This window comes from Lagopus leucura, unplaced genomic scaffold, assembly GCF_019238085.1.
Source record: "Lagopus leucura isolate 7727_CA_CO unplaced genomic scaffold, USGS_WTPT01 Super-Scaffold_100004, whole genome shotgun sequence".
Taxonomy (NCBI): Eukaryota; Metazoa; Chordata; class Aves; order Galliformes; family Phasianidae; genus Lagopus; species Lagopus leucura.
The window spans coordinates 58,228,149-58,255,696 of record NW_024962264.1 but is presented as its reverse complement, the minus strand read 5'-3'; the positions used below and the strand labels follow the sequence as shown (position 1 = coordinate 58,255,696).

The window sequence follows — 27,548 nt, the reverse complement described above, 5'->3', positions numbered from 1 at the left end:
TCATTTTGTTATAAAATGTGACAACTGCCCCACAGAGGTACAGATGTTTGACCCTGACTTTCATACTTTGAAGAGTCTGCTGCTTCAAATTTCTTGGGTAAGGGAACAACCACAATAACTTCTTGGGCCAGTGGCAAAGAAATGGAGGTGATGTTCATTTTTAGCTATCATGGAGAAATATTCTAAAACAAAAAGGCAGTAGAAAATAGGAAGCGATATTGTGCATATATGTTTTGACAAGATATGTCAGTGCTTTCCATCACACAAAACAGAAATAGCAGTGAGCAAATGCATCAGACTTAAATTTGCAGGCTCAGCACTACAAGATCAAAATGCACCTAGTTATTCTAAACTTCTCTAGTAGAAAAAGGATATTTAGGAAAAAAATAAATAGATTTTAATCAGTATGATATTTTCCACTAAATTGTCTTTAAACTTGCTCTTAACCAGCTCTTGTATACAACTTCCATATAAATATATAGTTTGGCTACAGCATGGCAGCCCACAGCTTTTTTTATTACTACTATTGCGGTATCAGTTAGGATTTACTTGATAAACAGCAAAGATTTGGGTTTGCAGATAAATATCCCATAACAGTTTAAACACACATAAAAGTGTGCTGTAAATGAAGAGACAGCAATATATCACAGCCAAACATGCAGGCAATCTAGTTATTTTTATGTAAACCACATTTTTAAGGCTACTGACCAGAATGTGAATTGTTAGTTCTAACTACTAACATTTGATTGATTTCTCGCTTTGTTGTCACAGAAATCATATTAAATTAAAGGCAAAAAAAACAAGGGAACTAATTAATGCCCCATGCATATTTTGTACAGTGGAAATACTGGGAAATTATTTTGAACATGGCTGCACCCATAACATTTCAAATGCATGGTAAAAGCACTTCTGCTCCCCCCTCAAAAAAGTTGTGTGCATATACAGTATACAATATGGTATAAGAAGAAGATGTATAGAATAGACTCCCTCCCTCCCCCCACCCCCTCCAACAATTTGGAGGGAGAGTATAATTAAAGGATAAAAGGCCAATTTGAACTGTCGTTTCATTTATTTTCTGAAGAATGGCAGTTGCTCCATAAAAGCAAGAAACAACCTGGGTTAGAAGCAACAGCTTGACAGCTTGCCTTAAGAGGAGCTATCATAGTATGGGCACTGGTAGAGGAAAGAAACATCACAGTGGTGATGAGAAGATGCTAAAGAAACAATTGAGAAAGAAGGATCTCTCCTTATTAAACAGTTTGTCATATGCCTTCTTTCACTCATCTGCAATGATATCTGTGTATTTCACCTGCAGAACTAATTTTTCCCCTACAAATTCAGTGTTTAAAGAGGTAGGAACCACCACATCTTACTTTTCTAGACTGCTACGTACAAGTAGCGTCTGCAGGTGTGGCAGCAGCACACATGATGCTCTTATGTTCCTGCTGCAGTTTCAGGTTAAAATTCGGTTTTTGTGGAGTACATGGAAGGGAGTGGAGAATAACACAGCATAAACTTCTTCAGTTTTATTTGGTGAAGTTCTCCATGTAAGGAAGAAAAAGGATAAAAAGAAATTGTTTCTGTTAGGTTGGTCAAGATTTTTGTTTGTTTGTTCTGTTTGTTGCTGTTTTTTGCCCTGATTTATCTCACCATCTATTGATGGCTATAGTACCTCTGATGGCCAAAACTTAAAACAATTCATCTTGTAAAAGAGATACTTTCTGGACACTATAGTTTAAAATCAATGCAACTATACATTCTCCACTTTTGGGAGATATAAATAAGTAAACAAAACCAGAGCATCTTCCCAAGATTAAATAAATTTACAAATGACGGATGAAACAGGGAGAAGAAGGAAGATAGATGAAGGAAGATAACAAAAGAGGGGTGGCTGGCAGGGACAGGGAGGTGATTGTCGCCCTCTACTCTGCTCTTGTGAGGCCCCATCTGGAATACTACATCCAAGTGTGGAGCTCCCAGTACAAAAAAGACAGGGAGCTGTTGGAGAGGGTCCAGAGGAGAGCCACAAAGATGGTCAGGGGACTGGAGCACCTCACCTATGAAGACACGCTGAGGGAGCTGGGCTTGTTCAGCCTGGAGAAAAGAAGGCTGCAGGGTGACCTCATTGCAGCATTTCAACACCTGAAGGGAGCCTACAAAGAGGTGGGGAATCAACTCTTCGAAAAGGTTGATAACTGCAGGACAAGGGGAAACAGTTCTTAAGTTGAGGGAGGGGAGATTTAGGTTGGATGCCAAGGGGAAATTTTTTACAGAGTGGTGAGGTGCTGGAGCAGGCTGCCCAGAGAGGTTGTGGATGCCCCATCCCTGGAGGTGTTCAAGACCAGGTTGGATGGAGCCCTGGGCAGCCTGGTCTAGTATTAAATGTGGAGATTGGTGGCCCTGCATGTGGCAGGGGGGTTGGAGATTCATGATCCTTGAGGTTCTTTCCATCCCTGGCCATTCTATGATTCTGTGAGATGAGCATAGAGGGGATCAACTTCTGTTGACTCAAAACTGCAGGGTCTGACAATGGCCATAAAAGGATTCCAGTGTCCATCAGCCTTGCTGGGAAACCCTGGATAAAATTCCTTTCTTTGTACAATCTGTTCCTCCCAATTTGATTGCATTTGACAGATCCATTACTCTGAAGGCACCGACAGTACCCTTAGATTCTTGTGCTTAAAAAAAGGTCATGCCTGCCAGTTTTCAGAAGGTGTTATGCAGCTAGGATACCCTGCTTGAGCAGAGACCAATTTGAAGGGTCCCATTTATCTTTTGTCAGTGGGAAAGAGTACAGATGCCTTAGGAGAGCACAAGAACCTTCGTGACATGTTAAGTTTGCAGTCATCTCTGGAGTGAGAGAGATAAAAGCAAACAAATTCATTGTTGAAGTGTGAAATGAAAATGTTCCAATGAGCAGTTACAGAATAATGAATATAAGATGTCATCAAAGCAGGCCTTATATGACAAAGGTTGAAATAATATCTATAATTAGCATTATCACATCTAACTTGAATTATATATCCATAGCCAGTAGATGTCCAACTACAGCATATTGGACAGCAAATGTACCAAGCAGCAAAGATTGAACTACAGGAAACTCATTATTTGTTGGCAGACAAATCAAAACACTACTGAAAATGTTCTGAGGTGTTCTTGAAATATTTTCATAAAAACAAAAAATTAAAAAAATAACAGAATACTTAGGTTATTCAGCCACATTTCAGTAAATAAACAGGAAGAGTTCACTGGATGTCACAGGCCCTCACATAACAAAACAGACTACCAGACATTCTACTACAGGACCAAGAGGAATGGAAGAAGAAATCCAGGACGCTGTAGATAATTCTCTGCATGTCACAAGTGATTGCTGTACATAGCTGAGCAGAATAAGGCCTGACATGATTGATCAGAAGCAGAAACAGGTGCAGTATGGAGTTGTTCAGGTGCTCAAACAAAAATGAAATACAAGCTCGCTTAAATTGATGGTAGAGCAACACTGACAGAAAAGTTCAATTTCTTTCTCAAGATTGAGTTGGGTCAAGGAGTTATAAACGCACTATTTGGCCCTCTTTTTGAGTGAATCATGATGTACTATCCAGCTGTCTCATGCTGCTGTGGTGTAGCATGTCAGGTCTTTTTTAATTTGGGATACAGAAGAGCCATTTATTTCTTAATAGTACATAAGCAGGAGGACACCATACCCTAGAATTCCTAAAGACACACTGCTTTATTTGGTACTAGCTACAATGTCATTTTCAATGTCTACCTTTATTAAAAAACATGCTTTTTTCATCTTTATCTATCTTCATGACATAACTTTCCTTTTCAGTAAAATAAGTTTTTTTTCCCCTTTAAAAGATCTTAGGAAATGATACCAGGCTTTATTGGTATCATTCCATACTTTTTTGGTCTCAAATATGATTCAGACTTTCACCCCTCTTTTTTTGATAAGAACCTTATTAGGCTTCAGATGCCATCAAACTTTCAGAATAGTGATAGATCAAATGTAGGAGGTTGGTCTAAGCTTGCATTCTGCTAATGATTGCTTAAATGCAGGAACATGATGGGAAGATGATATTGCTTCCAAGGTCTAGTAAAAAATATGCAGGTATTCACAAAGAAACCCAGATTAGCCAAGAAAGCTATCTCAAGAAATGAAAACTGTACTACTTAATAGTCACACAGAGGTGATTGCACTGACAGCAAAGAAGCAAGGCTTAGCAGTCTCATAGTACTGTACAAAACTACAGATGAGACTATCTGGTACTCATATTTGGTACAGTATTAAGGGCAATAGTTGAAACTAGATTAACATATTTTATGCTTTCATGTTAATTACTTTTAAGCGATATTTCTATATTTTTCTAGTATCATGAAATCCTAAATTTCCTTTTAAAGGCGTATACCTTAGAATACACTGTTCCACTTTAATCAAATTAATTTGAAATTTATAAATATTTTCTATGACAGAGCATTTTAATTTTGAATATTATTTACAAATGAAGGAGCTGTTGTTCAGAGTAGTATTTGAAATGTTTAGTTTAAGATGCATAATGTTTTGGTCATTTCTAAAAAGCAATTGTAGATTTGTACTCAGTGATAATTAAGGGTCCCTTCCAACTCTGAATATTATATGATTCTAAGAATTTTCAGCTCCCACAGAAAGAGCGGCATATATAGAAGCATTGTGTCTCCTTTGGAGACTCCTGAGACACAAAACCAGCTCACTCTACTACTTGCTAGAGTAATGGAAAATGCATATTCTCATTAGATTTCAAGTAGAGAAATTTTTATATTGACACAAGACACAGGGATGCACAAAAACAAAGGCATACGCACTCAGAACCTGCCAGGTTTTCTAGTATGGAGTAGCTGGCACTCAACTTGTTTAAGAACTAGGAAACATATATGTTCTATTGAATATAACCAGAAGGTGTTCTTCATATGCTCAAAAGAAACTCCTTATAATATCTACATATATTGGGAAAGTTGGCCTTATCAGAAAAGAGAACCCCAAATAAAAATGCTAAGTGTGTGGTTAGTGTTCAGTTTGTCAGAACATTTATGGGATTCCAATGGCATCATTATGGAAACTATTGATTTTCATGACTTACATAGTATTTTTAAACACCAAGTTTTTTAAATAGCTTTTTGTTGACATTAATTTTCACTAAAATTATTTGCTACCAAATCTACAAATTTCAGGTTTATTTTCAAAAGTTAGTAAAGAAAGTTCAGACCTTGAAGAATATGATGTACCCATACTGGCTACATTCTGTGATTTAGTCTCAGATTTTGTACAGACTGAAGGGGAAAAGCCTTTTCATACCATGTTAGCATCCCTCTCCAGGCTCACTATCTCATCTGTTTGCTTTCTTATCTTCTCTCAACCTTCTCCTAGCACATCTGTTGAGGAGGCAATGTACATCACAGTCAAGAGTTACTTCCCTTAGTTGTATTTTGCTTATCAGTTGCACATAAACATTCTAGTCCCAGTACCTTGACTTTTTGCAAGAATTTACTGTTTGTGTTCTGAATAAATTCCAGCCTAGGTAGTTCGAGAGAACGTGACAAAAAAGAGACATGTTCATCCTATCCACAACTGTTTTGCAGAAGAATATAAATAGTTATCTTCTTCAGAGCCCATGACATTTCCTTGGTGAAAAAGTAAAAGATTACAGCATCAAGAGAAAAAGAACCCTAAACCCTCTACGTGGCACGTCCTGATGAAACATAAGAATTAGTCTCTCTATAATGAGACCTTTACAATGCAAAGATGTCATTAAGTTCGAAACAGAATATCATTAATCACTTTCTGAAGTCTTGGTAACAGCTCCTCTCTGTGCTCTATGAGTACAATAAATACCATTTTCACTCAATAAAATCTAAGTAAATGCATTCATGCTGTAAAAATCTGGAGCCAACTTTTAAAATAAACCTGGAAAAATTTTGATGAACCAAGGCAAAAAGATCCCCTAAGCAGGAAATATTAAAACAACAAAGCACTGCTTTCCCAAATTAGCAGTTGAAAAGTCTGAAGCAATGTCTTCAGGGCTTTCTTTCCTGTCTCAGAAGGCTGAGAGCATTGCAATCCTGCTCTGCAGCAAGGTCTCCTGAGAATATCCACTCAACAGCACTGGAGCTCTGCTTCGGGCAGAATCTTAGGTGTTGGAAGAAACCTCTGGAGATCAAGTCCAACCCCCTACGAAAGCAGTAAGTCACGTGGGAAAGCATCCAGATGAGTGTTTTGTTTTATGACTATGAACACCACAGACGTAGGATATGGCCAAGGCTAACCCCAAGTTCATGAAGGTCTGCCAGCTATTCCCCCATGAAAGCTGGATAATGCAGTAATGCCAAATTCCTATGAGGCAAAAATGGAACATTCTTGAAAGAGTTTATTTTTCCCAGCAGCTTGAAATGCATCAGTATTTATAACAAGTTCCTCTTGAAGTGAAAGCTTTACATGAGAAAAGTGCATTATCAGTCAATAAGAAAAGTCAGCAAGACTGATGCAAAAGAAAGGCCCCTGAGAATGGTCCAGGATGTAGTGATGCATATATGAAATGAAATGCCTATTTCAGCACTTTCAGCAAGAAAAAAAAAGGTAAAAACTTAAACTATGTCAAAGGTCAACTTCTGCACTCCTTTAGTAGAAGAGAATAACAATTACAAAGATATACATTCCAAGGTGGCAGCAGTTTCTCACAGGAAACAGTTAGTTACCAGAACAAAATTCATTTTAGGCACACTCAAGACAGTGTTCCAATAGTGGCAGTTAGTATCTCAGGGCATTAAAATCAGCACAGAAATAAAGAACATTTGGGTCATGCATTCATCACTCACAAAGACATGGCAGCAAATAGTCTCAGCACAATTCAAGAATTCAAAGGTTAACAATTAGCAGTGATTAGTCCAATATACTTCTCACAACCAGGAGTAATACCCAGAGTATATACAACCCAAAATAAATCTTTTCTGTATTCTCTTCTTCCAGTTAACCTGTTGCATCATTGCCTTTTAATGCATATTTTCCTCAACTGTTACATTTTCCAAGGCTCTGGAGAGCAAATTTTTTTTTTTCCTGTCTTATATTTAAGACTTCTATGTCTTTATTTTAATTCATTCATTCAGTGTTGCAATCTGATCTAAGTCCAGTGAAAGATGTACTCGAATTATGCTTTTCTCCTTTGATTTTCTCTATTCTTTACTTAGAAAGGAATCTTAGATTTCTTAAGCTTTGTAGAATGACCCAGAATTACATGACCTGTGATTGAGGACCTCAGCTAAATTCACAGCGAAAGTAAGAAAAACACATTACATCAATAAACACCTCAGTGACTGCTCTCCAGCACTGTGACTAAGCAGCACAGAAACCCTTGCACCAGCACCATTAAGCAGTCAGCTTCAATAACAGACTGATGGCAACCAGACTGCCCACTGGCAGCAGTCTGGCTGCACATGGGGTTTCTCTGGGAAGACTCATACCCCAGTCCACAGCTAAAAGTAAGCTCAAATTCCTTTTTTTTCCTCCCCCTCAGAACAGCTGTATATAACCAAAAGAAAGCTAAGAGCATCAGGCACCTTCATTACTGAAAGACTACGCATTCGTCAGGATCTCTTCCTTTGAGACTTTTTGAAGATGCACCATAGAGTTTAAGAAGACAAATGTCATCATCATAGCCTGACTCTGAATTTCAGCAGGATCTTGCAAAGGCTGTTAAGCTAACCCAACAGAACCAGCAAAGAATTATGCCCCAAAAGGAATTACCACAAGCCCCCACTTTCTTCCTTTCTTTCTTTTTTTGTTAGGTTATGTATTTTTACTTACAGCCTTTGATAGGGAAACTCTTTATGCTCAGAAAGCTGGTCACTTCAGAGCTCAGAAGAGAAATTTCTCATGCCTAACAGAATATTTTCTCTCCAGATTATATCTTCTACATCAGAAGATAACCACAATACTTTAGACATTGAGCAAACTCACCAAGTTTGAGCTAACTCCACTGAGCTAACTCCAGCTGGTACTTCAGGTCTTCGGTAGATACCTGAGGCACCATGATTGGTAATATCCAGCCCCCCCCAGGAGCAAAGTGTTTGGCCAGGTGTTCTTGCTTCCCTAATTTTGTAGGTTTGAGGAGAGTTTTGATGCTATTCTGAGGAGCAGAGCTCTTTCATGATGTAGTCCAAGGTGCTGTTTCTCCCAGCCTACTCTAGAGAGGGAATTTTCACAAGGAAGAGAGAACTCTCAGTTAAGTTTTTGTATGCCTGCATGTTAAACAATCCATCCAGCACATGAATTTAGATATCTCTGAACATTTCTGCTATGGTACGTGTTCTTTTTCCAGTATTCACAGTACTTGAAACCTACTTTATCAGGTAGAAGTAATGCATTCCTGTAATTCTGGCTTACAAGATGTATGCACTTTCCAGAGATTCATGAGTAGAAATAAAAATATATCAAAACATAGAGCCACTCTGAGAATTTAGCTAATGCTTCTTCATGGGTAATTAAATATATCAAACATTTTGTTCTGGCTATTCTAGGAAAGTGGTCTGTAAGCTTACAAAAGTAAATCTTCATTCGTATCCCTCTGCTGTCCTTGAAAATGTTATGACAGTTTAAGAAGGATATAAGTTCTTCAAGAAATGCTATTAAATATAACATAAAACATAAATGTAACATAAAATGTTATTAAAAATAACATCACTTCACTGCTCCAGAAATGTTTTGAAGAATGGTCCACAAAATATATTTTTCTGATTGACATCATCATAAAAAAATGTATTAGTACCTGTTTTATTTTGTGAAGAATTTTTGTCTTTTGTGGTAAGCTGTATTATTTTCAGAGCAGCCAGTGTATCCACTCACATTTGAAAGTAATGACAAATCTAACCAAACTGGTAGATAGATAAGGAATGGCTTGGATCTTGGCTCACTCCTATTGCATGGTGTTAAAAAGATATTTAAATTATGGATTGTTTCAGGAATGTTACTTATCTTGATCCAAGAATATTCAGGTATTTGGGGAAGATAAACAGAAGATAAAATTCTGGATCCTGGAGGAGCATTTTGTAGTCCCCAGGTGGGACTGTGTGAGGTGCTGACATTCCTACAGCTCATAAATCTATGCTTCAAACACCTATGAAACACAAAGAGTCTGATAAAAAACAGGTCTGCAGGTCTGCTCTCCATTTTAAGAGGAAATCTCTACTACCAGAAATGCCTCTAGCAGTGATAAAACTAGCTACAAGTCTCACATATCTTTCAGCATTTATTCAACTTCATTTCTAAAATGAAGGTTATAAATCACTGCCAAGCCCTTCCTGAGAAACAGTTATCCTCCAAGCTATTATGGGCATTTACCAAAGAATGATTCTTTTCCATGTCAGATGTTATAAAAGACAGTTCATACTTCAAATAATATGAATTTTAAGTTCAGATGGTGAAGTTAAATTTAATAAAGGTCAGAGAAGATGCATGAGCCTCAAAAAGCTTTTTAATATAAAACTTCTGAAATCACAAGATGCTACTCATGTTTTCTATTAGCTGCTCTGTATTCTTTTATATGTTGGGATTACAGATGGATGCTAACAGTTGCCCACTAAAAAAAAGTTTACTTTCTTTCCTCTTATTTCTTCACAGAAGGATTTAACAGATTACATTTCTCATTACCTCTTTGTACATCTATAATATGTAACTAAAAGACTTGTCTTCATATTTGTTTCCTGGTTTTCAACTTTTCTCTTTGATGATGCAGTTCCTCAGAGAAAGATATGTGCTTGGTTAGTATTCCCTTTGATACAAGGAACTGTTGGGAGATTTAATGCTACATTAATTTTAGTATGTATTTCTACAAGGGCTGGATATTACCATTCAATCATTACAATTAATAATATTACCATTAATTTTCTTCTCCTCCTGGGAAGTCAAATTCTTTGTTTTCCATAGACTACAAGGTGTTTTAACCAGAAACCCACAAAGTAGTTTGTGTGAACTTTACTACAGTTCATAATCCTGATTTTGGCTTTTATCCAATGAAAATCTAATGTAAAACAACCATATGCCACCAGTTTGGAAAAGTTGTGCACCACTACTCATCTTGATAGGAATCTGCCAACTGAATTTCTGACTTACTATAGGAGTGTTAGTCATTTATTAATTAGATGAACAGTCTAGTTGTCAATTTAAATAAAGCTTACAATGGGGCTTTAGGTGGCAGAATTGGTACTTCTCAGAATAGCTATTTCTGAATATGTTAGAAATCAAAGCTAGATACCCTATGAAAGTAGGGAGATGCCTCTTAAGTTTAGTAGGCTGATGGATTTCTCTGTTTTATTCACCAAAATTGCATCTTAAGTGGGATTCCTGAAAAATGATATGAAAACACTGACCCTTAGTGAGTGTGATAGAATCTTGAAAGACAAATTAGTCAAAAATGGTACGGTCAAAGGGAACCCAACATTTATGCAAGATGTAGGCCTGTTCATGCCCATAGCATGAAATAACTGTCTCTTTTTATTCCGTTTTACGGTTTATTAGACATGAGTTAGTAGCTCCTGTTGCAGTTCCATTTGTACATTTACAATGCAACCAATAAAATGATCAGGGGAAAAAAGCTGACTTAGAAAAAGAAAAACCACAAATGTAATTGCAGCTATTATAGAAGAAATGAAGCTTCAACTGTCTTCTTCCATTAGTATGCCAGGAATTGTCTCCTAAGAGGAAATCTTATAGATTCCTGATAATAATCTAATATATGTTATAACTACAACATAGCCATACTTGATGCAAATTATTATTGTATCTAGACTGCAAGTGAAAAGACATTAAACAAGCTGCTAATTCACAAACAATCAATGAAAATGCTGATATTCTAAGAGATATTGCTGAGAATGCAAAACATATTTAAGGAATATCCCATTTGTACATACAGTGTTCCACTTTTCATTCTAATATATTTTTAAAAATGTAGTTTCAATAACTAAAGGCAATATTTTTAATACATTTAGTAGCTTCATGTGGCTCAGTGTTGATAAAATACATTAGATCAATATTCATAAGTCCCTTGTGATTTTTGTGTTTTGCCTCAGTTGTAGTTCAACAACAGAAGTCGTAATTTAAAGACAAGATGCTGAATATCTTGAAATTTGGGCAAATATTAAACATTTGAAGATTGGGAATATGCAACTACATCTACAAGCTTAGATGTCCCAGAAATATGTAAGAAGGTATTTTAAACACACTTATGATTGTGCAAGGCTAATTATAGATACATCTTATGGAACAAGTTATTTGGGGGAGGCCTGGATTCAAAACATCTCTTTGGCATGATATCCCAAGGTGAAATATAGTTTGACACCTTTCTTTGGAGTCAGGAGTTGGAATTACTGGAAATTTGAATATTCAATACTTGATTTAAACACTCTAGGCTGAAAATGCTAAGTATTGTCAATTAAATTGGTTTTGGTTAATTTTCTCCAGCTCTAATTTTGCATGTCTTAGCCCCTTAGTCTCAGTAATATTGCATATATCCAGCATTTGATCATGTACTTGCCCTTTTTTTAGGAAGAATGTAGAGAAGTCACTAGGATGGGATGCCCCGCAGCTTAGCTATTCTCTGATTATACCAGCAGACTAAACATGCTGAAGTGTATTTCTGAGCACCAAGACTAGCTGGCAGGGAACTCTTTGTACCTCTGCTAGCCACACCAGGGTGATCTCGGGGATGTTATGACTCTGGAGCAATCCTGGGAGCCATTTGGGTGCACCCAAATGTTCCAGCTGCACCAGGCCATGCCAGGGAGTGTTCCCAGATGCTCTTCCCCCTTCTTGCTTAGATGTACCTTTGTGAAACCACATTTTAGCTGTAAGAAAAATCAAAGAATACCTACATAGACGTTTCTGGCTATTCAGAGCTGTGTATGCTACAGAAATATATGCATATGTAACCTGTATGATTGTACAGGTGAATTGCATGGCTTGACATGAATCCTTGAATGCAGTCACTGCTTTTAAATCTTGATATGAGCCTTCAAGTTATTGCATATTATCTTCTCTCATATCGTGATCAAGTTTGACAAAGAACATTGGAAGCACATCCTGGGAGACAGGAACTTTGGTTGCTGAGCTTGGCCACAAGCTATCATGCAGGTGATAAATTTTAGGCACCATCTCTGACAGATGTTCTGTCAGTGATTACATGATCTGATAGTCTGGCCTGATACCTTCAAAGAAAACTCATGTCATCCTCCCAGAATAGCATCCTAGGTAGACCGGTCAGCTTTAAGCATTACTGGAGGCATTAAATGTGGAATATTGTTCCACATGCACTGGTGAATCCTGAATAGTGCTCTTCTCACCTGAAACATTTTTCTAATTCTAGTGTATTACAGTTGTTTTTCATTTTCTATTTTTCTCATGCATAGATGTAGTATAACATTTGAGTCTCGAGATCTTCTGATAGTGTTTTAGAAATATAAGAAGAAATTAATTATTTGCAAAAAAAATCATCATCACACCCAGGTATTATCTATTCCAAGGTTAATATTTGGCTTAAAAGAGGAAGACAAGAATGAATATTCCTTAGCTGATTATAACTGGGTAATTGGAATCTAACCTACTTTTTGTTTCACAATAAATGTTTGATATTTATTTATAACATTGTTATATTTACTGAAGTATCTTGTCAGTCACATTAGCCTATGATTGTTTCTGCACAATGTCTAGTTACACAGTGGAAATATTTGTCTTTTCTTGTTAAAGAAAAAAAGTTTGCATGGGTTCAAAAGAGGCTACACAAATGCATGACTGAAATTTCCACATGTTCTTAAGATCAGAGATATCATGCTTTTGGTGATGAAATCCATGGAGGAAACGTTGCTGGAACCTTGGAGAATACAGAACAAAAGATCTGTATTACTGTTGTAATGTGTGCAATTTTCCTTTAAGCTTCTAACGGGTCATTAGGTTAGCTCAAGTATTATCATCCATGTCAAGAGAAGAGCACTTGAGGCATATGTATATGATTAGACCCTTTCTAAATGAATTTTGGGAACAAATACTCTGCTGCTTTAAGTGGGTGCAATTACACCAAAGCTGTGCTCACTCAAGCCAGAAAATAATTTAGCTTTTAGATCATGAAAGGTGTTAGGATGACAACATGAAATTTCCCACATATGCAGGAGAGAAGAAAAATATTGTAGGGTAGACATTGACCTCCAGTAAGATAGAAAAAAACACTCAGAATGCTGTTTGTGCTGTGACCATTTCTGGACAATCAAGCTGTTCACTAACTGAAGAAAAAAAAAATCACATAATGATTTATGTATCCTTTTTATTATTACATAGGTCATTTTTAGATAAGGGAGGAAAAATCTGTATCTCATTATGAATATCACTACATAAAAGCCATCAAATATTTTAATTGATTGGTGTAGCTAAAGCTAGTCATTACTTGACCAACATTTTCTCACAACACTTTCTTGTCTCTGAATGAGCCATTCATTGGCTATGACAGAGAAGATATTAGAAATTCCAGATGACAAAAAGGTTCATTCCCATTGGTCTGTGTCAGTGTTCACCATTTTTTTAAGAGTGGTTGAATCTCGAATTTGTTTTTGAATTGACTCAAAATGTTTTTTATTGAATGCTTAGTTTTGATATTTTGCAACCTTACAACAGTTGTCTAATCCAAGTACTGTCAGAAAGAAACAGTGAAGATGGGCGGAACAGTGCACATTCACTGCTGTAACAATCTGGAGAGAAGCTACACCAGAAAGGAAAATGAGAATGTATTTAAGTATTAAAGAGCATTTTTAAAACATTAATGAAAAATAAAAATCTCAAAACAAAAGTACATTAAAAAAAAGTCACCATTTAAAAAAATATTTTCAGTTTTCCATCCTGAACCAATTCAGCAGTAAGGAGAAAGGAAGAAATCCTTGACAGAATTTTAAAGGGTTTCTTACCACAGGTTGACTAGGAAGGGATGCTCTAGGCCTTGCATGATCTGTAGCTCCCGAAAAACATTCCGAACTTCATCTCTCTCAATGCACTTCTGTTTATTCATGTATTTCATGGCATACATTTTCTTGGTGTCTCTCTTCTGTACAATGCACACCTAATTAACAGCAAAGTAAACAATAAAGTTTAACACAAAATGAAATTCAACCAAACACTTTCATAAAGTCCATGTCGCAGCTAAGCAGAATTCTTTGTAATCACTTCGTAAGCCAACATGCTGGGAAACTCAGAAAAGTGATAGAACTTCCAGTTGCAGTTTATCTAAGAGAAATACACTCAATTATATTGAATCATAGGCTATTTTGTGAGTCACAGAAATTACTGCCTCCTGTCTAGGAAAATGCACAGTCAGTGTCCTCATTCACATAAGTCAATACACACTTCATGATTACTGTGTCATAAACATTGCCTATGTTCAGAAGGCTAATATTTCATCTTGATATCAGAATTATTCTCTTTTAATTGTTATTGAAGATAAAAATATATCTTTGTACAGAGCTACATCATGCTGTTTTTGAAGTCACAGTTACACTGATTTAATCTCTGGAAATAAATTGCTTTATTTTTCTTCTTATTTATTTATTTATTTATTTATTTTTACTAAAGTCAAATAATTTTGTAAATGCAACATGAAAATCTCATTCTAATGAGCTCCTATCTAAAACCCAGATTTTTTAAATTCTATTTGTCATCATAGTATTTCCCTTGAGAATGAAGCTAGAGAGTGTCACCAGCACCACATCTAACAATCATCATTTTACATACGATTTTCAATAACACCGAAATAATAGCTTCATCTGTATCTCATCCCCAAAGGTGGTATGAATCTCATCTTTATAACTTCCCTACACTCACCCATGGGGCAAAACTCTATCATAAGTAGACTTTTACTCTGAAGGTTTTTTTCCATTAATCAAGACTTTTTTAAAATGACACTCCTAGTGCATCTTGACAGCCAAGAGAATACCAGCTGAAGATTTTATTTTGATGTAACATTCATATCACTGATACAGCCATCAGCTCCAATCAGAATTTTTCACCATCAAGTGTATGAAGAACATGCATTGGAAGCATCTTGTTTAGATCTCACCGCTTTGGTGGAATCAAGTACAAGGGAGTTATGAAGGATTTATTTGGTGTGGGCAGAATTAGTCTATTTGCATATTTATGTACATGGGCAGTATTATTTTATTTGCATATTTATGTACATACAAATACACACATATTCCCATATTATAATATATGCATATATACATGCATCTAATATCAGTGCTCAAAGATCAAATTGCAGTACACTATAAAAAAGAAAAGGAATTTTGTGCTGTATTTTAATGAACTTGCATACGCAAAATGCATAAGTGATCTGGAAGGACTGAGGTGTTTTAAAAGATGCCTTCTGGATACACAGCCTGCTAATAAACCACTAGAACTAGGATGAGGGCTGTAGAGAGTCATACCACATATTCACTTCTATTTTAATCTCAGAGGAAAGGCATCAGGAGCCTAAAATCAGCATATTTTATTTCCCCTGCCTTTTTCCAGTATCTCAAGAGGAACTGTCCCAGTGAAAATGAACCACATTTGTTTCTCTACAACTCCTTTTCCATGAAGAACATCCTTGAGCTCAAATCTACTCTAAATATAGGAGTTAACAGAAAATTTTTAACTTATAATGACAAGGTGGATTAAGCAGTTTCTGATTACCTTTCCTAATATCAGATGTTCTGCTAATTAAACAAAACATGGATGAGAGTGTTTCATCTTGAGCCCATTGGTGTTGTACAGTGGTAAGTACTAAAGTTTTGTTTCTTTTTCTTCCTTGTGACGTTATGCAAGGACAGAATACTTGTGATGTCCTGAAGATAATTAAAGGATTAAACTGATACAGAAAGAACCCAAGCTATGGAACAGTGAGGAAATGGCCTTTTTAGAGAAGAGACAGCAGGTGGAGCTGAACTGAAACGGAGAAAGCAGCTGAGGCTTCCACAGCTTCTTCATAAGTACAAGTACTTAAGTAGTTTGGAATCTAAGTTCAGGAGTTCATTCGCTTACCTGAATTTGCAGCATGATTTTCATATGAAATTTGGCTGAGACCATGATGTTTGTACGTTTGTACATTTCCTTTTCCATTATTTGAAAAACATCTGTATTAAATAGTTCATCAGTAAGACTGCTGGGAAAATGGGCCTTTACTCAGCTGAGAATTGACAGGTGTGACAAATGAGCCAAACAAAGTTCACATACAACACCTGAATAGAGAACGTAAACGGAATCAGTTTTAAAACACTGATGTGACTCCAGAAGGATTTTGGTTCTCTCACCTTGAGACAGGGGCATTAAGCACAGCTAAAATTTTCTAGTCAAGAGCACACATGTTGCTAGTAAAAGGTTGCTTAACATTTAGCTAACGCAACCAAAGGAAGCGTTTGTTAGCAGCAGAGTATCTATTCACATCTTCTAACGTGGTTTCAAAATCAATGGTACTTCTATTAATACACAAAAGTTATTTTTGCTAAATATCAAGAATTCCAAGCTGCAAATACATCAATGTTACTTTGAAAAATGCCTGACATTTCTGTGACAGTGCTGAATAGTAGAGGAGATCCTTCCTGGCATTTTTACATGATGGCTGTCAGCAGTTCTTCTGAGCACTGCTAATGTGCTGTTCTGAGCCCACTGTTAATGGGCAAAAAAATGCTCCTCTGCTGCAAGAAAGAAAGCAAAACCCTCCAGCTCTCCTGGGCCATTAGCAATCCTAATGGGAAATGTTTCTTTTTTTTTTTTTTTGTTAGTTTATGGTTGACTTTTTTTCCAATGGAGAAATTTTAAAGTGGGGACACACAGGTGGTCTGCCACCTCAACAAAGTTCTGTGATTCATTATTGTGGAAGTCTGAGCAGAATTGCCTTATTTACACATATCAGCATGGAAGCCTGTCATGCACACATTAATAAAACATCATCTTTCTATTTTCCTATGAATATCATTTGCTGTGCCCTGATCAAATTGATATCACTGCTTCAGCAGTCCCTGTGGAGATACTTCAAACCCCATATAGCTTCAGAGTCAGGAGGGGGGAACAGGAATACCCATTTCTCACTAAGTTATGAGTCTAAATGCTCTAATATGTCTTCTCTTCTGAAGTCTCTCTAAAGTGACTCTACATGATTAGCTTGGATGTAGGGAAGTTGAAAGCTAGGCAGTACAAATCCTCAGTAATTTTGTCTGGATTTAAACTGTGCTTATCTTAGAAGTCTTGTGTGCAAATACTCTTTTCCTAAAAGGGCTATGTGTTTTAGTTGTTACCACAGGGTTGTGTCTTTTTTATATCTAGGAGAGGGAAACTCTGAATTACTTTCAGATCTACAAAGTTAAAAGCAATTAGCCAAAACTTGGAGACATTTACTCTTAGAACCAAAAGAACAAAACCCATAGATTATCACTGGAGGGCTAAACTACACTTCAGAGAGTTCACTTCTAAACTACCATCACTAACTTCATCCAAATGAAAAAACAGATTACCTGCAGATTAATAGGTTACCTTGCATTAAGACTGTTATGGATGACTGAGTTCCCCATGGGCAGATCTGGGGAAAGGATATCAGAGTTATATGGAATGAAAATTGTACAGAATTTCCTACTGGTTTGCTGCCAAAGGTGTATACTGCTATGAAGGAGCAGTTATAGGTAGATTCAGAGAAGCTTTTCCCAAAAGGTGGGGATGCATAAAAAGCTAGACTTTCCCACTAACGTGAAGTCAGTGAACCAACAAATCTGCTATGAAGCAGAAAAATCGCACGTATGTTTTTACATACACACTCTAAAAAATGAATGATCATTTTTTCAGCCTACAAGTGGAAAGATTTACACAAAGAGGCTGGAGACTTGATGTCGTAAGTTTGAATTTACACTGTTAGGGAATTCCCATGAAATAGAAGGATTCATTCCTAGATTCCCCTGAGCAAAGTATGACAGCTGGAGAAGAAGCTGAGCATCTGCTTGGTATCCTTTCATATTAACTCAATCTGAATAAGTTGGTGGTTATACTGTCAAACAATACTAATATTCTGAGGCTGTGTGTTATGTTACTTTAAAGATAACAGGAGATTTATTCTGAAATTCTTTGCATATTATTTAGTGAAGTATCCTTGATCAGTGCAGATGTGATTATGGGCTCCCATCTGTTTTACACCATGGCAATTTCAATTCAGGAAGTCACTCTTTTATACAACCAAATTAATAAGAACTAAGTCCTATGTCTCAGCATCTTAGAGAAATAGGAAAAAGAATCAGTATATTCTTATCATAATTTGAATTTGATTTAAGTAGGTCAGATTGTTCAATATACCTGCTCACAGATACAAAGACCTTGAAGAAAAATGGTATTGTAATTTTCCTAGAAACCACCTGCACCTGAATACAAACTATTTTCGTGGCAGTAAGCCTGCAATTACTGTTGCAGTAAAGAAAAATGGTAATTCTTGTATTTCAATCTAAGTCAATTTTGTAGTTGTCGGACAGTCTTCAAGTATATATATTTTTGTGATATTTTGGTTGATAATGATGGCTCTACATAGAACAAAACAGATAAATTTAGCCAGATTAAATATGAGAGAATACTTCTAAGGTATGACAGCATAAAGAAATGACTATTTAGACCAGTGTTCAGAAGTTTTATTTTGTGGATTTTATATCATCCACTTCTGAGTTTACTTAGAACAATATTTAATATACGAATGAAAGCTCCATGGAGTTGTTTTTTTTTTCCTTTTATCCTAAACTCCTCACAACTGATGTGATGCATCTTTACCTTCCTCACAGAATGTGCTACAGGGGGTGGGAGACTCTACTGCCTTAAATGTCCTTAGGAGAAGAATATGTTTTAGTGCAGTTGTTTAAAATGGGAGGCCACTTCTCAGAAAAGACAAGCTTTTGAGATACAGAGCCTTTGATACCAAATGAACCAGGAAAATTCCTATAACAGCAGATGTTACTACTCTGATATGAAAATTCCAGAGTAGAAGACAGGAAGCTGCCTTCTGAAGCCAGCTGGGAGGGACAGAGTATAGCTGCTGAAGCATTCATCCCCAGTGGAGGAGGGAAGGTGCTGAGAGTTACCTCGAACTCAGTGCACTAAGAAGAGCTGAGCAGTGAGGGGTCTCTGCCAATAGCAGACACCTCCTGCAGCAATGTCCTGTGGAGGCCTAATGTTGCTGTAGCAACCAAAGTACTTTAAGAAATCTTGGAAGACAATTGTACCAATAGCAATAAAAAATAAATAAATAAAGGATAAAAAGTAGAGCATGCCTTAAAAATCCTACTGCTCTCAGAAGGCAAAAAAGGCCATAGAGCAGTCATAAAGGCAGAAGGCAGTTTGAGAAAAATGTAATACCTAACATGGTTTTACATGTTGCAGGATGCTAGAGCACAATAGACCCCAAACAGTAAACAGCGATTCAATACAGATTAGAGCTCTTGCATCATTTGTTGACATTTTCTGCTGCCAGGTGCTCCCACAAAGACAGTAATTGGAAAAGTTGCCAGCAATGAGGCTTCTGAATGAATGGCAAAGGCAAGACTGACTCATAGACACTTGAAATTGTGACTGATATACCATGCTGTGCTTTTGGCTGTGGTATAATATGTCATTTCTAAAAGGGTTACTTTCTTACCCTCACTGTGGAAAGCAAAATCAGGCCATTGGCTGGAAGCTTGCATTGGTTTGGGAAAAACAAGCCTGTTGTGCCAAAGTCTGTTCTGTTTCACTGACAACTACAAAATAAGGATTTAAGTTTAAAGGGGACCATACACATAAATAATAGTCCCTAAGGGTTGTGAAACTATTCCCAAACATACATATTCCTAAAGCAGGTTCACAAGAACAGCCATACAAAAACAATTAGATGTTTAAGAAATATTATAGAAACATTCACTAGAAACATTCACAATTGTTTCCTAAATACCATGGAGAAGAGTCTATCAGTCATCAACCAAGTCTTCAAAAAGCATGTAGGCTTGTGTTACTTTTTCTGCATGTCATGGGAGGGTGAGGGCCCCTTTGAGAAAGCAGAGACAACAGAGGTGTGAATGGAGAAACTTTAAAGAAGGAGGTGTGCAGGTGATCTTTGTGATGGACAGCAAGATTTAAATAAACTTTCTATTACTTACTCTGGACCTAACTTCACTACATGAAGGGGATCTCTGTTTGACTTGATTTGATATTCCAGTGATGTGATGTATTGTGACAATAAGCAATTACAAATTTCTGGCTGCCTTGACTTATAAAGGATTCTTGGCCACCATTTTGCACTGGCAAAATATATTCTCCTGTTTGATACCCAGAGAGGGCTTCTGTTGGAATTTACTGAGGTGAATAAGGACCATGCCACGGAGGACCATGTTCTTTTGCACAAAGTATTTCAGACTACTGTAAACTGGAAGCTATTTTTCCATGTGAAAGGCCAAGAGCCAACAAAATCCTAGGTATGTGTTTAATGTAGAAATACAGGAGTATTTCTCAAGTATAATTTAAATCAAGATCTAGATCTTATCATTATTGCTTGATCAGCTACTGAAGTTATGTTTCATTTCCAAATTTATTTCTTATGGCTTCTAGTATTTTTGTACTATAATTTTCTGCATGGCCTTGTTTTAAACCACATTAAAATTTAAAACTTTGTTATGGTCTTTATTTTAGTAAAAAAGATCATCTACTCATGTGTAAACAAAACATGAATCTTCTCTGTTTCAGCAAAACCCCACTGAATTGAACAAATATTTAATCAATGATCACAATTACAGTAATTTTATACAGTTCCCAAGTGCAGTGAATCTATGTAAAGTGTCTTTAAAATATTACAATAACTTTAAGTACATGAATGAGTACAATGATTTCAAAGCAAGATTGCTTGAGTAGATGTTCCAAAAGCGTAGACTGCTTCTACTTTTTTTTGTGTTCTTGTTTTGGGGACTGATTTCTTAACTTTGCTAATCCTCATTGAAAAGGCTTAATTATTAAAACATTTTTACTCAATTAGCTTTACAGAATAAATTGTAACAGAAAAGCTTATAATGAAAGTCATTGTGATTGTGATCAGATGTCCTTGAGAAGCAAAAGACAACCAAACTTACATTCCTTTATCTGGTCAAGGGTAGAAAAACACAAATGAATTCTCTAGTAAATTTTTGACTGTTAAAAATAAATTAATCCTTACCTTTCCAAAACTCCCTTTGCCAATAGCCCGCAATATTTGAAAATGGTCAAAGTTAACTGGAAAATAAAGCAGAGAAGAAAAAGAATACAGTTTTCAAAGTGCTAAGTCAGAATCAGAAATCAGATAACAACAGTAACAGCAGTGCTTCCAACTAGTGTAATTTGGCCATGTGATACTTGCATTCTTCCCTTAAAATATCAAATATATTGAATAGGTAGCAAAAGATTTGCAGTAAAATAAGCACCACTGATTTTATTCATCAACCAGTGTTGTTCCAATATCTAGCGTCTCCAAAAAGAAACATACCTCTGTCTAACCTAGTAACAAGATAATACGTTAGCATTACACAGCATTTTCAAGAAAGATTAAGATCTATTAAAAGAGTATTGAATAATTCAGGTAAGCAATTCCCATCTACTAATAGAATATGTAGTGATATAAGGATAGTGTTCCAGTAATCGCTGTTTATGGGATGTTTCCCATATTCTGTTATGGTGAAGAAAGCTTATCCCATGGTGACCTTACTAGGATCAGCCCCTATGAACTTTTCCACCTTAATACTAATATTGGTACACATCTGCTACATAATGCTACATTGTAAGACTATTTCACTGATTCAGAGTAAGTTTGTTTAAGAGAATTGCACTTAAATCCAAATTCAGTGAATTGGAGTTGACAAAGTTAACTGAAAATTAATTGGATTTTTTTAAAATTCAATTTAAAATAAAACTTCCCTGTGTTCTTGGCTTCAATACTTTCAACTATGTGCCTGTTACTGCCATAATAGTAATCAGAACAACTATGGAAACAGACTGTCACTGTAAATTATGGCAACGTGAATAAGTGCTACAAAATATGACTCAAATTTTGATGAAGATAATCCTATAAAACAAATAATACTTTAAATATCTATCAAAAACTTGTACTGGCTCAAGCTAAATGGTGAGTGGAGTGTTGCCAGGTTGATGTATTTTAAGAGACTGAAAAGGGATAAAATCTTATTTTCACTGTTGCGGTGATATCTCATTTATACTACTCATGTCCATCCCTCCAGCTCCCTTCCAACCCCTGCAATTCTGTGATTCTATGTGATTTTTTTTTTAATTTATTTGTGCTTGCTTACACTGTCTTCAAGGGAAGATGATTACCCCTTTCATTAGTGCAGCTATAGCAACCATCTTCTTGGTAATTACTGGAGACCAAATCAAATCCAGATCTAACAGATCTGAAAGCAGCAGACTCTCATCTTGAGCAAACAAAGATGGTAATTGTGAATATAGTCACTTAAGGATTTGGATACTAAAATGAAAATGCATAACTTTGCATAGATTAACAAGTTGCTATTGCTGGAAAACAAGTTTTGTGCTGAATCACATAACAGTTATGGTTATTTAGGCATCTGGAATAGACAAGACTCTCTATCAAAGACTTGTGCTTTTATTCTCTGCCCACAGTTTTTACCAGTGGAAGACTGCCTTGTAGTTCCTGCTGGTCAATACTGGTGTGGGAGGCAAGATGGTCAGTTAAGGAAAATGCCTTACACAGAGGCACATCAACATAAATCTTTTTGCTGTAACTCATCCTTCCCAGGTACATGCCCCAAAATAAAGGAGTGAGAGCTTCATGACTGGGATCTTTGAATTGATCAAGAAGTTTCAGTAGGAATTCAACACAGAATTAAGAATATTCAAATAAATGTGTTCATCTAATTTGTTTCTTTGATAAGTAAACTTAATTTTTTCCTCCAGCATACTGGCATTCTCTGTCACTCCCTTTCTTTAAAAGCTTCTGTTGTTTTCTGTTTGCTTTAACCAGCTTTAACAAATACTTTCATTAATGAAATCTTATTTTGACTTTATTCTTTACCTTGCAGGCATCCAGGCGAGGCCAGCTCCTAAGCACAACCAGAAAACTGTTGATGCAGTCTGTAATTGTCTGAATTTAATTCAAGTCACATTTCACTGGGACTTGACTATATAATTGTGCTGAAACCTGGCTGGTTTTGAAATGTATCAATTTGATGAATTATTTCATTTATCCATTTTCATTTTGGAACTCATTTTATGCAAAACCAAAATTAAGCATTTATTTTTAGCCATTTTTATTGTCCATATACTTCTACTCTATTTATCTGCTCCTTGTTCTCCAGCAGTGTTTATTGCTCTGAGCAATTAGGACAACTTATTTTGTTATTGGAATTGGTTGTAAATTGAACTTTCCTAAGACAGAGGTGATTAAATGAGGTGTTAAACCATGAGATTTAATATGGATTATTATTATATGGTAAGTCAAATAAGTGGCTAAGAAACATAACCACAATGATTGATAAAATTTTCTTAATTTTTCTATTTAGCACTATAAGAAAGTTGGATGTTAAATTTTCAATTCTTTATTAAGAAACAATAGTATTTTGTATTTGTACTTCACTGTTCTGTCAGCCTTATCTGAAATCGAAGTACAATTATTGTAATTTTTTTTTTTTTACAAGAGAAAAGAAAGATCATTTTAAAGACTGTGCAAGCATGTAAATACAAAAGTCTGCATTTGAAATGAGCCACAGTTGTAGACACTGCATTTTTCTGAAAAGTGTTAATTCTCTAAGCTGTGACAAGTTGATCTCTTTTGATCATTCAAACATACGCATAATATGTAATCAAAAACTGGGCATGTTCTTCTCTTGGGACGTTGGGAAAGGATAAAAAAAGAGAAAAGTTTGCAATTGAGACCAATGTCAAGGTCAGATGAGGAAGAGATGTTTTATGTCTCAGCCCCATCAACAGCAGATCAGCCTCATAGAAGTCCTGTTTGCACCACAAGTTCCCAGAGGAATGGTCAAGCTAAGTTAGTTATTGCTAGACCAGACATTCTCTTCAAGAGGTTTTAATCTCCAACTGTCAGAATTTCTGGCTCAATTTATTCATCACATTTTTTATTTTTTTTAACATTGTGTGTATACTTTTTCTCCCTTTCTCCCATTGTGTGTGTCCCTTTTCTCCCAGTGAAAATTCAACACCATAGGTTCACCACTTATTCTGAGAAGAATTACAGCTCACTATGACCTCTAGCATTTCCAGTGTTCAAAATATCGTCAAGATCACATGCTGCCTTTTCTTCTGTGCAAAGATATCACAAATATGGTATTCTTGTCCTCTAAAACATGACATGTCTAACTCTCTTGTGGAGCCTGGTGTTATAGCTAATGACATTTTTTCTAGCACAAAACCCAGCTGAGATAATGGTGTGGTTACAGAAGGACATTTTCTTCAGTAACTGTAATATTATTATTACTATTTTAAAAATAGTTTGGCATCATTTTCTGAAGAACAATTTTCTAACTTTGTGAGAACTTCTTTAATTTCACTACTATACCATACTTACAATTTTGAACTTGAATTTTTAGAGTACAGACATTTTTCAGAAACCAAAACTAATTTATGTTGTCTTCAACTAATATTCCACAAAGGCAAATTCACAAAATGAAGTTGTATTAAAAGCAAAATGAGGAAGTTCCATTTCAGTTTTAATGGTTTTCATCAATTTGGAAAAAACAAGATGTATTATGTTCTCAGTTCTCCATCTCACACCAAAAAGAGAAAGTCATCATAAATTAAAAACTGAGGACTATGGAATAAAGCAGAAGTATTTTAACTAAAGGAGAAATTAGACCAGCGTTTACAATGCCTGTTTCATAATATTAGTGACTGCTGCTTGATAATTTCATTGAGATATATATTCATATGAATTAAAGAATTTAGTTTATTTCACTTAAGTCACACTCAAGTCTTAAGCAAATTCTATTGCACAGTTTCAAGTCTCTGTTAAAAACTTTATCTGTAAATTAGCCCAATGTAGAGCATTTTCCAGCAGCTTAATACTGAACTAAAAAAATCTTGAATGGTAATAATGATACCATATAAGAACATAATATTTTTACTCTTTCAATTGCATTTTTACAAATCTAGAGCAGTCTAGTGTTACCTAGCATTTGTTCAAGTGTAAATTAAGCCTTGCCTAAGAGGCAATACGTACATCAGGTTGATTCTACATAGAGCTGACATCTGCTATTCTTCCTGCAGCTGAGGAAAATTTATAGCATGTATATGTGATTCTTCTGAAGACACTAAACATTATCTGGAATAACTGGAATAATAGTGCATCTACAGGAGAAAATATCCAATCCAAATTTGTCAAAGCACAGATATACACATTCCTTGCATCACAGAAAAGAAATGAACAGCTCTTCAATTAAAATGAAACAACTAAAAAATTAAGAATTTAATAAACCTTGAGAGCTAAATCCAGCCATTCTCCTTCTCTAGCTGATAGTCACTGATTTATTTGGTTTCTGTGGCAGCAGCTAAAACCCAAACATGAGTCTTAAGACATTAGAAAGTGAAGAGTAAAGATGTATTTGTAACACAAATTGCATTTCTAGATTTACTCTCAACTGACTTCAACAGAAAACAAAACCATGAAAATGTGATACAGCCATCAGTCTAAGGAAATTGATTTTTAAGTTTTGGATGTTGTGGTTTCAGAGAACTTTAATGCTTCCTGTTTCTGGGTGACTCAGAAAAACAGAGTAACAACTAAATCAGATTTTCTCTCTAGATTTGGCCTGTATGGTTTACTGCTTTAGACTCAGTGGACAGCAGTGGTTTTAGGATTCCAAACCTGTTCTGCAGTCTTCTTTACATGTGCCTCCTGTTCATACTTTCCAGCCTTTCCCAGAGTAAGCCACAATTCTGTGCTAACAGGACATCAGTAAGTCTCAGCAGCCTTCAAACCTTATTAAGATTGCTCTACTATTTCCACACAGAAACATACAAGATTAATAACCAAGTAGATACTGCCATATACATTCAGTATTCATTATGGAGTCACCAGCTTGAATGGATATAGACAGAAAAAACATGAAAAGTGCTTAGAAATTAGATTAAGGAGCATGAGTTGGTTAGGGTAGTCATAAAGATCTGCATTCCATCATGATTTGTTGATGACAAATGCACTAGTGAAGAAAGATAGTTTAAATTAAGTATTGAATTAAATAAGAAATGAATTTTTGTTGACAGAAAGGGAAAAAGCAGCTGCATCTTTGAGGTGAGCAAAGAATCCAAAACCTGTATATATTCATTGGGCGTATGGATGGAATGAGCCATCCCTATGAATTAATTGACTTTGGAGCGCAATAATTAGAAAGAGTTACATAACTGAAGGACAAGAGAAAAGTATTTTCAGAGCTGATTTTATCTCATTAATGATGAAGCACGGCATTTTCTATCATTGTGTTTAGGGGCTTTGCATTTAAATTGCATTACAATGAATCAATTCTTCAGACAGTGTTTAGTCTTGATATAAGCTGCTACTAATTATTACATTAATCATTTTTTATAATTAGCCAGAATTTACTTGCAATGAGAGTGCACCTGAATGTCAGAAAAATGTAATTCATAATTCAGCTAATTTTGCTTTGAGTTTAAAGACACATTTCAGTCTGATCATGTTTTGCAAACTAAAATATGGAAAAGGTAATTCTTGTGTCTTGGGAAACTCCGATACTTGAACATTAGTCTACTCTCAGAAAAAAGAAAGAAAAATTTTTGATTTTGAAAGTAACTTTATGTTATGAATTGAAATAAAATTTACATTTTAAACTGATACCATTTTTGCATTCTAAAATATCAGAAGCAGTTGTCAATTTTCTTTTTCTTCCTTGCTACAACTCTAGTCAAAGAAACTCAAAACAATGTCGTCCATCTTATGAAAGGAAATATGTATTTCAGCTTCCTCTATCTAAACAAAATGTTTCTGTGATACTGAAAAATTTCAATTTCAGACTTCATAATGGATCCACGGTGGTTTGTTTAATGGTAGATCATACTAAGAGTTACTCCTTGTGATGATGACCATGTCTGATCATCTATGATAGATCTTTGACTGGACTACATCTTCCGTCAGTGAGGTAAACTCTTACCACTTGCATGACACACACTGTTCACTTAGGGGCGACACAAAATGAAATCGTTCTGAAAAGGTAAATTTGAATTTCATTCCAAGTTATAAAAACAGCTTTGTTTTCTCAATACGAGACATTTTTTTTGTATAGGAAATTAACAACATTTTGATATTGCGTTAAAGTAAATTTCCCTTTAAAAAGTAGTTTCAAAGGCAGAAGATTGAGATAGTTACCTTCATAGGGAACTTATAGCACTTACTACTGCAGGAAACCTTGTGAAAGCAGATAGTCTGTCCCAAAGGTGTACAAGGGAAGTCTGCAAGCAACTTCACTGTTTAGGTAACTGAGAAAGA

At 35.7% G+C, this 27,548-nt stretch overlaps 1 protein-coding gene across 1 annotated transcript in view; it reads right to left on the bottom strand.

The window, feature by feature from the left end:
• The window catches only part of STK32B (serine/threonine kinase 32B), a 146,449-nt gene that overhangs the window by 99,562 nt on the left and 19,339 nt on the right, over positions 1–27,548 (bottom strand). The window contains exons 2-3 of the mRNA XM_042871501.1: positions 21,240–21,295; positions 13,972–14,123 (exon numbers count right to left, since the gene is read on the bottom strand). Coding sequence (XP_042727435.1) covers positions 13,972–14,123; positions 21,240–21,295 — 208 coding nt within the window. The remainder of the gene's footprint in view (positions 1–13,971; positions 14,124–21,239; positions 21,296–27,548) is intronic.